At 48.1% G+C, this 12838-nt stretch overlaps 1 protein-coding gene across 1 annotated transcript in view; it reads right to left on the bottom strand.

Annotated features, from left to right (window-relative positions):
• The window catches only part of PNPLA7 (patatin like domain 7, lysophospholipase), a 116993-nt gene that overhangs the window by 4243 nt on the left and 99912 nt on the right, over positions 1 to 12838 (bottom strand). The window contains exons 31-34 of the mRNA XM_085239727.1: positions 10778 to 10926; positions 9240 to 9392; positions 6435 to 6545; positions 1729 to 1813 (exon numbers count right to left, since the gene is read on the bottom strand). Coding sequence (XP_085095853.1) covers positions 1729 to 1813; positions 6435 to 6545; positions 9240 to 9392; positions 10778 to 10926 — 498 coding nt within the window. The remainder of the gene's footprint in view (positions 1 to 1728; positions 1814 to 6434; positions 6546 to 9239; positions 9393 to 10777; positions 10927 to 12838) is intronic.

Below are 12838 nucleotides of genomic sequence, written 5' to 3'. Positions count from 1 at the left end.
TTTTCCACGTGCTCACAGTGCACGGATACCTCTGGGTCCCACGCAGGGCTTCCCTTCCTCACCTCCTCCTGATGGACCACCTCCTTTACTTTCTCCACTGCTTTTTAAACTGCTTTAATCATTTTCCTCAGTTTGCTTAAGGGTGAAAACTTCACATCATTCCATTCTAATTACTACAAAGTGCAGCAGAAAGGAAGAAGTGGCAGCAAAAAGGGTGAAGAGTCCCTGACCAGCAGAGCCTCCAGATCTAAAGCAACATCTTCCTCAGAGAAAAGGCATTGAAGTTTCTTCTTCATTATCTGTCAACAATTCTGTTCTAAAGGAAGAATTCCTTTATCCAGCCTAAGACCTGCTGTATGCTGCCAGGATGGGCCAGGCCTGCCTGAATCCCTGAGGACTGAGATCCCACTCAGGAAGGGGATGAAACTAGGTGATCTTTGGGTTCCTTCCAGTCCAATCCAATCCAAACCAATCCAAGCCATTTTACAATTGTAGAAAGAAAACCCCGTTCCACCTTCTCTGCCAGTGGCGCTTCCCACCCAGGCTCCCAGGAAGCACAGGACAGCAGCAGACACACCAGTACCAGCAGCAAACCCCAAGGCTCAGGGCAGCAGATGCACAGAACTGCCCACAGCCACTGGTGGGGAAGCAGCTGCTCTGCCTCTGAGCTGCAGGACATCACCTCGGGCACCAGGCAATGCCACACTCACAGGGACACCCTTACACCCCCAAAAGCCAGGCAGGGTTCCTTCATGATGTCTTTAATGTGCCCAACATAAACACAGAATGTCCTTCCAGGCCTGCTGCCACATGCACAGCTCCCCATGCCATCCTCCCCGTGCTATGGGGTTTGCAACCAACAGATCCCACCTGTGAGGACCACGTTGCAACAGTCCCTTGTGTCCCAAATACCCCAAGCATAGCTCCCTATTTAGGCCAAAATTTGCCACGTCTGCTTTTTGTTACTCACATTTAATGACCTCACCCAGCAAAAAACAAACCTTCCTAACAGGGCCGACAACCCAACTCTAAGAGGAAGCCCATCCCTGCAGCTCTCAGCGCCGATGCCTTCAGTAACCACGACATGAACTCTGCAACCTTACAGCACCTGCTTCAGACATTGGATTAATATTTTCTTCATAAGGCATATGATTGCAATTAGCATTTCAAATTACCAGGGGGACATCTCTACAAACAGTCACAGATGGAAGGACTGCTAACTTTAGATTTTTCTCTGCAAGAACAAGAATCAGGAGGAAAGGGAGAGACTGATTATAAAAAGCTCCAGCCCTGGTGAAACACTCAGAGATTCTGGGCTCCGGAGCCTGATGCTGTTAAGTCAGCCCTGGGTTCTGGTTCTGTGTGCTCTGAAGCACACATCTGAGGCTCAAAGCACTCAGGACTATCCGAGTAAAAATGCAGGGCTGTTATCTGTTCCTCATTAGCCCATTAGTGCTCCCCTGATAGGGGCGTGCATATGGCAGCTGAGCCCATGAGTCACTCTGGGTCTGATTCAAGGCAGCACGAAGCAGCCTTGCTTTAAGCCGCCCTCCTCCTTTTTCTAAAGGACACAGACCAAAGAGTGAAGCCAGCACGAGGACACAGGCAGCACAAGGAGGAACAGAAGTCTGTCTTTGCACAAGTTGACACGTGTTTTATTTTGCTCAAAATGAGGGTAACAGGAATAGGGGACACATCCACCAGGAACTCACACATCTCTGGACTCACCATCAGCCACGGCAGCTTTCACTGGCTCAATCCTGGACACAATTTCTGCCAGATCCGTGAAGGAGGTGCTGGGATAGGTCACGTTCTGAAACACAGCATTAAGGTTGAGGTATGTTACCGACTGTCCACAGAATACCCAATTCAAGACCGTGCATAAGTGGAACTGAACAGACAAAGCTCCAGACATACGTTTGCCATGATTTCCCCCTTAGTACTCATTGGTAATTCACTGGACAGTGACCCTGCAGCAGGGCTGTGCTGCAGATGGGCTGCCCACTGTCAAGCAGGCGTGGGGACAAGGTACAACCAGCCCTTCTCCATCCATGCAGTATGAAACCTGATTAAAAATGTAGGAAACTATACAAAGGGCTACAAAGACAAGAACTGGAAGGTCTGGGCTCTGCAACAGGCAGTGCTCCTGGTTCTTGGTTGTTCACCACCACTCTGTGGTACTCTGTCAGAGGGAGTTGCTGAGCCAGCTGCAGCCCCCAAGCAGATTTCTCCTTCCTTAAGGAGCCTGGTGGGAAGGAGAAGGGTCTGCAGAGTCACGGGAGCAGTGCAAGCAAAGCTCAGAATGGAGGGACCAGGAGCTGGCAGAGGGCAATGCAGGGGCTGGAGGTGCTGCAGTGAGCAGGAGCCCAAGGTGAGAGGTCCACCTGCAAGGGGAATGCTCTGCACTGTAATTCCTCTTTGCAATAAACCCTTTCTATTTTCGCTGTCTCACCCAAGCAGCGGCTTGAGCATTCTCTATTTCAAAGAGCTGCCTGCTCTAGTTTCTCTTTTCAGAAGACCCAGGTTAGGCATTTCAGGACCACTCTGGCCCTCTCACATCCTTGGGACGGGCACGAGGTGACCAGGTGGAAACCCAAACACTCTTTGCCTATCTTCAAAACCAATCTCTTTCATTAGCACAACAGCAGCCTGCCCCAGAGGAGAGCAGAGGTGAGGAGCTGGCAGGAGGCTCACGCTGGGCACGGGGCTGCCAGGAGTCACTGTGAGGGTCTGCCCATGTGCTTCCAGCTAGAGCAGCTCCCTCACACAGCGTTTTTGTGAGCAATTCTTTGCTCTTCTGGCAAAAGTATCGGCACTGTGAATCACACAGCCCCCGCAGGGTCACAGCAGAAGCCCATTAGAGCTGCAGCAGGTTGCTCTCAGTTGACCTCTAATCCGTAAGCAACTTCTGATGTGATTCAGTACAGCCAAAACAGGGTGCGGATCCGGGACAAACAGCTGCTGGCTGCAGTGGACAGAGAAAAGCCCAAACAGAATTAAAAAACAGCAGCATGAAATGAAACAGTGGTAGCTTAGGACACGCTTTTTAAAACATAAAGAAGTACAGACGCTCAGAATAAGGTCTGACCATTAAGGAGCCAGCAGAAGGGTGAGTCAGCCCTGCTTCGCCATGAATACGCGGCCTGAATGGTCCCAGCACAGAGCCTGCAGACGGCCGTTCCCCAGGATGAGAGGAAAAAAGCATCCATATCCTCATTTAGTGCCCACAGAGCACACAAAGCAATCACCTGCAGTCTGAGATGAGGACTCACCACACCAACAAACTGAGCCCAAAGGCCCTGCACGCAGACTGGAACTGCGCTGGTGGGAAACCAGGTGACTGTCCACGCTCATCTGATGCTCTGCAAACTGGAATGCAATGTTTGACCACTTCCCCCAACGCTTTTAAGGACAAGATCACTCTCCCATCAGTTAATGCAAGGAAAAGAAGCACCTCAGATTCATTCGAATCCTACTCTCCAACTTCCCCAGTAGTATTTTCTCCAAGAAGGGAGAAAGTATTCTCTTCAGCATAATCTTTATTAAATAAACGAGAGCACGGAGACAGTTACTATTGTAGTCTGCTGGAGTATATTTAGCTTTGACTATGAATAACATTTCAATAGACAAAACTTCCCCAAAGAGACCCAATTAGTGGTGCTGCACTGCTCTGCACTAGGAAGAATTGGGGCTGTTCACATGAACTTTATGTAAGGCTGCTGTTGTTCACGACTTCGGTATTTGCATTTTAAGGAGAGACAAATAGCAATTGAATGATGAAAGTCAGAAGTATCTAAATGCTTAAATATCCAGAGATTAAGTAAAAACTCAATGCTTGAACATGGAATCAAGATGAAAAGCAACCGAGCCCAACGCTCCAAGATGCTGAACGCTCCCGAAATAGCTGAAGAAGTAAAACATAGATCAAAACCTTTGCTAATGAAAGCAAGTTAGAAATATCAACTGTTATCCCTGGAAGACAGCAGAGATAAAGGACTTAAGCGACTCTAAAGGACTAAGGAAAAAAAGCAAAGCACCCCGGTGGGAGCCTTCAATACTTGTTATTTCGTAGAAATTAATCTATTAAAACAAAAGTCAGATTAAAAAGTCTCTTTGACTCCAGCAGAGGCAGACGGCTTTCGAGGTGCTCAGAACGCAGCCCAGAGCTCAGCACCAGGCTGGGGAGCAAACTGAGCTGACAGCCTATTGGTCAGCCATCCTCACACCTCTGCACTTACACCATTTTGGTGCCCCGGCAATCAGCACTTCCTGCCTCGTTACAAAATGCTCACACAGAAAGGCAATGCCAAGCTCTTTCTACAAGCACTGCATGACCTACTTGGCAGTGGAAGCGCCATAAAAAACAACAGGGGAGATGATGATAAATGTACAAAATCCTGCATGATGCACAGCTGTAATACTGTAACTTGACTGAAATATTAGCCTGAATGATTGCATCCCATCTCAGGGGCAATTTTTAAAGAAGCCTTGCAAAGGCACATTTGTTAACGGCAGCGAAGACGTTCAAGCTTGTTACCAGCTGGTGATAAAAGTCAGAGGGTGAAATAGGACACAGCCATTTCCGATGGACACGCACGGTTTTCTCTCCCTCGACTTCTCCTTCTGCTCACACACACAGCAGCATGTGCCCAGCTGAACACAGGCTCAGAGGCAGAATGGAGACCCCTCCTGCACAGCTCATGCCAACACATCTCCAAGCCCAGCTCATCTTCCCAGAGAAGGCACCAAGCTCTGGTACTCCTCAGGCTACTCTGATCAGCAGCTCATTTCTCACAAACCTCAGCCACCACCCCGCCCATCAGCCTGGGTGGGATTGACCTGATGGTAGCAGGCATCAGCACTCACCCCCCATCACTTGGCTTCCTTCACAGGGGCAGAGCTGAGGGTGCCATCTGCTATCCCAGCAGAGCCATTTTCATTTCAGCAAGTGACTCACACACCCTACAAACACTTGTCCCTCTCGGGTGACAAATGGGGATCTAAAGGCAACAAGCCAGATGTGGGTGTCTGAAAAACTGAGCTCTGCCTCTTCTTGTTAGGCTAATGCCCATTGCTTCGAGGCTTACCCTTCCTCTCCCCTTGCTCACACCACTTCTCTTCCAGCTGAAGTGCTCAGCCACTGATCTCTGGACGAGCTGCAAACTCTTAATGTCATTTTTCACCTCTATTGACTCTCCTTGCTGAAGCTTACTACAGTTACAATGCATTTTGGCAATCACTTAAAATACTACTGCTAATTTCCCTATCTCTACAAGACAATAAAGAAGAATTACGGGGTAAAACATGAAGCCTTTGTAGAACTTGGGTTTTAAATCAGAGGAATTCAAAGGAAGCGAGGATAATAAGCCAATATATTATAATATAGTTCCCAAGTCCTCAAAAAACTGGTAACAGTTCCTTGAAAACTGGAAATTCAGGCAGCCCGCAGTTACTGCACCAGCTCTAGAGGCAGGATTCAATCATGGAATTACAAACCCAAGAGCAACGCCTGAAATCAATACCAGTGATCCCAATTCACATCCCTTGCAACCAGTACTGGACAGCTGGTGGGAAAGCTGCTGCCTCAGCAGGGCAGTTTCCAGTAGCAAGAACAATACCCAGGCACAACCTGAAGTTTGCTAACAAGAATAAATGAAAAAGTGATTCTGATTGTGCCTGGTCACCATGACTCTGAGATGTGCATCCATGCAGTAGGTACAATGTGACCAAGCACAGACCATCCTTCTGCTCCAGCCCCTGCTGGGGCACAGTCACCTCTCCCACTGCAACACTCAGGGCAGGAAGCAACTCCTCCAGCAGCGTTTGGTGCTGCTGACCCATAACAGAAGGGAGAAGAGGAGGCAGACACATCCACATACAGAGCTGTGTGTCACAGAAGGCGCTGGTTATGGGGTGAGCATCCTGCCTTCCTTCCACTATTTTTGTGTTGTGAGTACTTCTGAGTTACAAAGAAAGCATCAATAATCTGCTAGAACGAGACAGCAAGAGGAGAGCTGACCTACAGAGAGCTACATCCATTCTTGGAACCTCAGAGACAGTGCTGTGCCTGGTGAGGGTAGGGGTGGATGTCTGCATGAGACAACAGGGATGGAGACTGCTGTTTGGATGCATTCCTTTGTAAATGCACCCATCAAAACCACTTGGACTCAGGTGGAGCACACTTTGGTCGCACTTGCAGCTGACGATGCAAGAAATGCAGGACCTCATTCTCCACACCATGGCTCTGGGAAAGAAATTTCTGAAAAACTGATCACACCTCTTCCTGCATGAAATACTTTTTAACTAATATGTGCCCACTCACACACAAAAAAAAACCCAACACTTGAAGCAATCATTCTCCTTCATCTCCCTGACCAATTTCTGGTGGCATCAAGTAGCTCTCGCAGAGCAGTGCAATTAAACTGAACACTCACATCAGAAGTTTTGGTTTTGTAAGTCTCTTGTCTGTCTCGTAGCATCTTGCCAAGGACGTCGCTCCTGGACCAGACACCAAATACAGTTTTCGCATGCTGATATCCCACTTCCTGGGAAAAAAGAAGAGTCAAGAGGTGAAAAAGGTGAAAAAAAAAGTTGTAGGCAACAACAAAAACAAAACAACCCACAAATATGATGTCACATCCACATAACTGCTGGAAATCCACAGGTCTGCCCTACAGGCTGGATCCAATTTTTGGTGCTTTCCAGCCTTTAGCTGTGAAGACTACTTAGCCCAACAATCAGTGGGATCAATTAAGCAAAGTGCTATTTTAATTCTAGAAGCCAAGGGACCATTGATTTCCCCACATAGGATGGAACGATATGCCACCTAACAGCAATTTCTTTTACAGCAGCAACATCAAGCATCTCAGCACATAAATGCATACATCCTTCAAGCACAACACTCTGCCAACACTTACTTTGTGCTTTTTCACCTCTTGGATCAAGTCTAGCAAAGAAAAGTCCCTGTGGGCTACCTGGTGCCAAGCACTCCTCAGTGAGCTACGCCAGACAGCACCAAGCACACAAGAGCTGGCTTGCTGGAGCAGATAAATGCCATGTGCACAAAGCAAAGCCACACACTCTGGGTTCCACTACTTTAACAGTCTGAAGTAGCTGGCACTTGGGACAGTAACATGGCATTGTCACTAGCAAGAAAACAATTGGAAAAACAAGCCAATTACTCCAAGTTTTACTCTTTTTTTTTTTTTTTTTTTTTTTTTTCCCCTAATCAGACAATAGAAACTGTGTTTAAGAATGAACTTGAAAGGACAGAGCAACAGGTGCTGGGAGCCCTGAATTCTATTTCCAGCTCTGGCAGCACTGTGCCTTGCAGTGCTGGAAGCAGCCCTGGCCCAGCTGCTATTGTTTCCCATCTGTTTTTTGGACAGGATTCAAAGCAGGGCAAAAACTTAGGGTGGAATTTACCTTTAATCGATTGTGGCTTATCAGCCAAGGCTGGATGTGACTGCCCAGGAGAAGGGGCCTGACAGATCCACGGCAGCCCAAGTGTCTGAAAGATCCTGAGCTCTGGGAAGTGACGTGCAGCCTGACTGCTACAGGCAGACACAGAACAGGGATTTTGCTCCTAAAGAAGGGATTTTTGTTCTTTTGAACAAGCTGAATTGCAGCCACGTGTTGCTCGTTTCTATTTTCTGTAAAACCCAGGTACACAGCTGAAATTAAAATCAACAAAACCACCAACCCACTGCCTCATAGCCTGCAGCAATAAGGGAATGCCCAGGATGCTCTGAAAGGTCAGCACGGCTTAAATCTCCCCCAGAGCCAAAGCCTTCTTTGCTGCAGTGTAGGAAACAAAACCCAGGAGGGTGCTGTCCCCCCCACACCTACAGCATCGTGTGCCAAGAACTCGCTCACATAAACTGACACCTTTGACAAACTGCACTTTCCTCAAGCTTTTATTCCACTGACAAAGAATTGCCTGGTGTCTTCAACTCCCTGCAACGCCATCAAATTAGACAGCAAACAAGGATTTGGCAGCTTACTGTTACTGTGGTGATGCATCAGACCTGTCTGTCTGTCAGGGTTTTTGAGGGGCCAGGAGCATCCATTGAGAGAAGGGTACTGTGGAATCAGGGAAATCTTATGTCCCCCACTGGGGGACCAAGCTCTTACCCCAGAGCTGAGACATCAAACAGCCTTGGGAGAATGGTGATACTGGAGAATCAGCCCCTGGCTTTGAATAGCTGCTCTTTGGTCCTAAGGACTCTCTTAAATGCAAATCTGCAGGGCTTAATTGTATCACTGATTTTACTTAGTGTTTATAAGACAGTATTAGGGAACAGTGCAGGGAAAGCAACCTGCAGCTTAATGAGTGTTGTGGCTTCTCAGCACATCCATGAAACAGATCTACTTAAACAAAAATGGATGTCTTGTCTTTTTCTTTTTCCCCAGACTAGAAGAAGAGCAAAGCTATGCAGAAACACCTGAACGTGGAAAATACTTGCACAGCTGAAGCAAAGAAGGGAAAAAGGCAGTAAAATAACTTCCCTGACAAGAGACAATGAGCTGAAATTGCTATCATTCCCTCAAACCAGGCAGAAATGTTTTGGTTCGCAATGCTGGATTCTGTCACTAAGACACTTCAATTGCACATCTGGAGTCGGTTCTTCCCGTGCTGATTTCCAGCTTGTAAACAAACAGAACTAAATCCCAAAGACGTGTAACCTGGTACTACCCCATCCACTGTGTCCTTCCACTGACATTGGTGCCATTCTCCCGATACGCTATCAGGTGTAGAGGAAAGATGGATGATATGTTTTATTAATAGAAGTGTTGAAATGTGAGCCAAGTCGGATATTTCAGTATGCTGCCCTCCATTTCAATGATTCACAGCTTCCCCGTAGACTTCTTCAAACCTTTCATGTGACAACGAGCTCCATAATCAAGGAAGAGAAATGACACTATTTGACAAACCACAACTGCCCAACGCAGCTCAGACACCAAGGAGGTTTTACCAGGCAGCTGAGTAAGAACCGTCATAGGATAGTGAGGGAACTGATCCACTTACAGGTTATTATATAATCACAATTACTAACTCAATTTCTGCTGGCAATCCAATCTCACAGTCATGATATCATTCCACGGTATTATTTAGTGTCAATTATTCACTCGGTGCCAACTCAATTCTCTTACTCTCACGCTGCTTAGGTACTAATTAGCCGTAGACACTCCTGCAGAACGTCAGGGATGGGGAACTGCCTTCGCCAAGGAGCACTTACACAGATTTCATCAAACTTCCCAAAATCCAGCGTGCCGTAGCGGTCGATGGGGGGCCGGATGTACTCGCAGTAGTCGCTGCTCTTCACCATCTCCAGCTGCCGCACGCAGCACACGTAGGCGAGCCGTGTTTGGATCTCTGCCATGTTTGGCACCTGCCAACCGGGACACACACACACCAGCATGATTAATTCAGAAATTTCAGAGCTCTTTCTGTATTCGCCAAGTTATCTATCAGACTTGGTCCAAAAGCACAAGGAAGCCTGCTGAAGCTTCAGACGTCAGCCCCTCTGCTGCCCCAGCAGCGTGGATGGAGTGCCCACAGCCAAGAGCAGAAAAAGAACTGCCTTCAAAACACGTTTCTGCAGCGCAAGACTGAATAGAATCTTCCATTTCAAGACAGGGGTGGTAACTTAAGGAAGATGTGAGCTTAGGTGAGAGGGGCACAGTGGTCCCTCACAACAGACCTCTACAAACCAGGGCAGAGATTTCACAGAACCACAGACTCGCTGAACTTGACAGATCTCTCAATATTGCCAGGTCCAAGCCTCCTGCTCAGGCAGGGTCAGCTAAGCAGGACCACATCAGCTGGGTTTTGGTGCAGCTCCACAAGTGGAGACTTCTCCACAGCCCCTCTGGACGACCCACTCCAGTGTTCCACAGATTTAAAGAAAGGAGAGTCGTAATATTTCACTGGGATTACTAAGAGGAGCCAAGGTCTTTTATTTCAGCAGCCACACATTCCCACTACATGCTGGAAGCAGCATGGTCAACTCTGCTGAGACAAAGCATGGCACTCAGCAGCTGCACTGCCTCCAGAAGGGAAGCCAGGCTGCTTCTCAGGGAGATGAGAGCTTTTCGGGGAAAAGAGTAATTAGAGGAAAATAATTAGAGGAAAAACTTGAGATTACAGAGCATCACAGTTTGTGATATTTTCCCTGACTTTGGGAAGCAAGTATTTTAATTCCAATTGCCACAAGGCAACATGTTAACTGCAGTTAGAAGAAAAAAAATAACATTCCCCTGGGGGAGCACTGCAAAGCCAGATAATTTAGGAAATGCAGAAGAATATACAATAGAGCTGGCCAGACTGCATGCAGCTAGAAAAAAAAAAATCATACTCTGCAGCCCAGTGTGTATATATGAGCAGTGGTTGTAATGTTAATTGGTGCTAAAATCTCCTTAGTCAGCAGCTCAGAGACATTAGGATACAAACACTGAACTGGACAAAGTTATTACTTCATCAGTAAAGCCTCTAAATTCTGACTTCATCAAAACTAACTACCTACCAGGGAAGGTCTCTGTGCTCTCCCAAATCCACCACCTCTGCAGCCCACACTCCCCTCCCCAGACAGAGCTCTACCCCTCTTCTGTGATGGTCCATTTTCCTCAGTGTCACAGCACTGCCTGTCTTGCTTCATCCACAAGCACGTGCTCAAATTCAAGAAACGATCTGATCATCACAGGTTCCTGAATAATCAAGAGAAAGCTTCCTGCTCTGCCCATAAAACCAGGTGATATTGCAGTGCATCTGTGGTACCTTGACTTTCTCAGCCAGCGGATTCCACCTCTTCCAGAGCAGCCACCAGCCAGACAAGCAGTCGCCATAGTTGGTGAGGTTGGTCTCATCCCGGCTCCCCACATCGATGGCTATCACCACCTTAGCACCCATGGACCTCGCCACATCAGCTAGTGGGGAGAAAAAGGTCACCTCAGTACACTTCCAATGGTGATGTCAACTCCAGTATTGCACAGACTGCAGAGGCTCAAGACGACAGAAGCTGACATCGTGCACACCGTGAGCATCTCTCTGAGCAGCTCCAGATGTAAACGTTTGCAGCACATCTGTCACAACACCATTTCCCCAGGTTCACTCCTACCCCACCTGCTCCATTCCAGCTGTGAGGTCCCAGCGTGCAGCACACAGCCCCACTTAACTGCAGGGTGAGGCCACACTGCTGAACTCCTGCTGAACCTCATCAATGGGGGAAGCTTTCCCCACAAGGGCAGGCTGACCCAACTCACTCTGGCACCATTCTGGCACCAGAACCAGTGTGAAGGCATCAGCAAAACCTGCAAGCAGGGAGAAGAGAAGCACAGCACAAACAGCTGGTCTGGTGCAACCGGGGGCAACATGAAAGCGTTCCCATGAAACAAAGATCTGGGGGACCTGGAGAGAGAACAAGTGGTGATGGCCGTAAAGAGGAGTCAGCAGTGCAGAGGTGCAACCCTGCAGAGAGAAGACAATGAAGAAAAGGAGCAGCAAAGGAAGCAGACAGCAAGGAGAGGCTGGGAGGATTTCAGTCTGCAAAAAGCTTTGGATCCAGGAGAAAGATTCACATTTGAAGTGGGAGAGAAATGAGGCAACACCTCCCACTTCGAGGTCGGTAGAAAGAGAACTAGCTGCAGCCTTTGGATATGGGTGAGAATATAGGAAAGTGCCAAAGGAGGGGAGAGAAGGACACACACCTCACAGAATGCATTTACATTTCCACCACACCCCCAGAGTCCAAGATAGTTGCAATTTCGAGAATAGTTATGCGTAGGAAAACCACAGCTCTGAAGAGCCAATCTATATGCTTAATTTAGATACATATTTTAATCAGATCTGTTCTGTAACTTGGATTTATATTACTGGGTTGGTTCAGTCTATTGTATCTTTTCCTCTTTGTGTCACTTGCATATACACTTTGTGCATTTTCCAATATGTACAGGTGGAAACAGCACCTCAATTTGCAATTCATGCTTTTGCTTACACAGTCACACACAGCAAAGCCAATGGAAAATTGTGGGGGTCTACTCTGTGTTATTTCTATTTCGGTTTTTTAGGCAAACACCACCCTGATCAGAAAATATGGTTTGGGTTTGTCTTGAACACCTAAGAGATTTAGGATGCTCAGATGTAATCTCTAACTTGGATTTCCTCTGATCTGTACACAAAATGCAACAACACCACACATCTCTCCTGTCGTCACTTCCATGACTCACCTACCTTCCAGTGCTTCCTGACCATGACAACAGCCCTGCCATAGAATGCATCCCAAATAAGCACGAGTGAATTCACACAACTTGGTCCATTTTGGGTTTTGCTCTTGCTCCACACCAGCCTTCCTACACCCCAATTCTACCTCTGCCCCACGCCGGCAGCTATCCATCCTCAGGGCACTCAGTCCCCTGAACTGAAAGGCAGAGATGGGGAGCAGAATAATGCAGTTGTACGAGCTTCAACAAGAGCAGGTGCTGAGCGCTGCACTTTGGTCAGAACAGCCCCAGGCAGCACTACGGGACTGGGCCAGAGTGGCTGGCAAGCTGCACGGAGGAAAAGGCTCCGTGGGTGCGAGCTGACAGCCGGCAGCAGACGAGCCAGCAGTGTGCCCAGGTGGCCAGGAAGGCCCACGGCATCCTGCCTCGTGTCAGCAGCAGTGCAGCCAGCAGGAGCAGGAGGGGATCGTCCCTCTGTACGGCACTGGTGGGGCCGCACCTCAGCGCTGTGCTCAGTGCTGGGCCCTCACTGCAGTGCGGACACGGAGGCCCTGGAGCGGTGCGGAGATGGGCCTGGAGCTGTGAGGGTCTGGAGCACAAGTGTGATGGGGAGCGGCTG

This window comes from Meleagris gallopavo, chromosome 19 (genome assembly GCF_905368555.1).
Source record: "Meleagris gallopavo chromosome 19, MGAL_WU_HG_1.1, whole genome shotgun sequence".
Lineage (NCBI taxonomy): Eukaryota > Metazoa > Chordata > Aves > Galliformes > Phasianidae > Meleagris > Meleagris gallopavo.
Note: the sequence above shows the minus strand (reverse complement) of the source record. Positions and strands in the feature narration are given on the sequence as shown.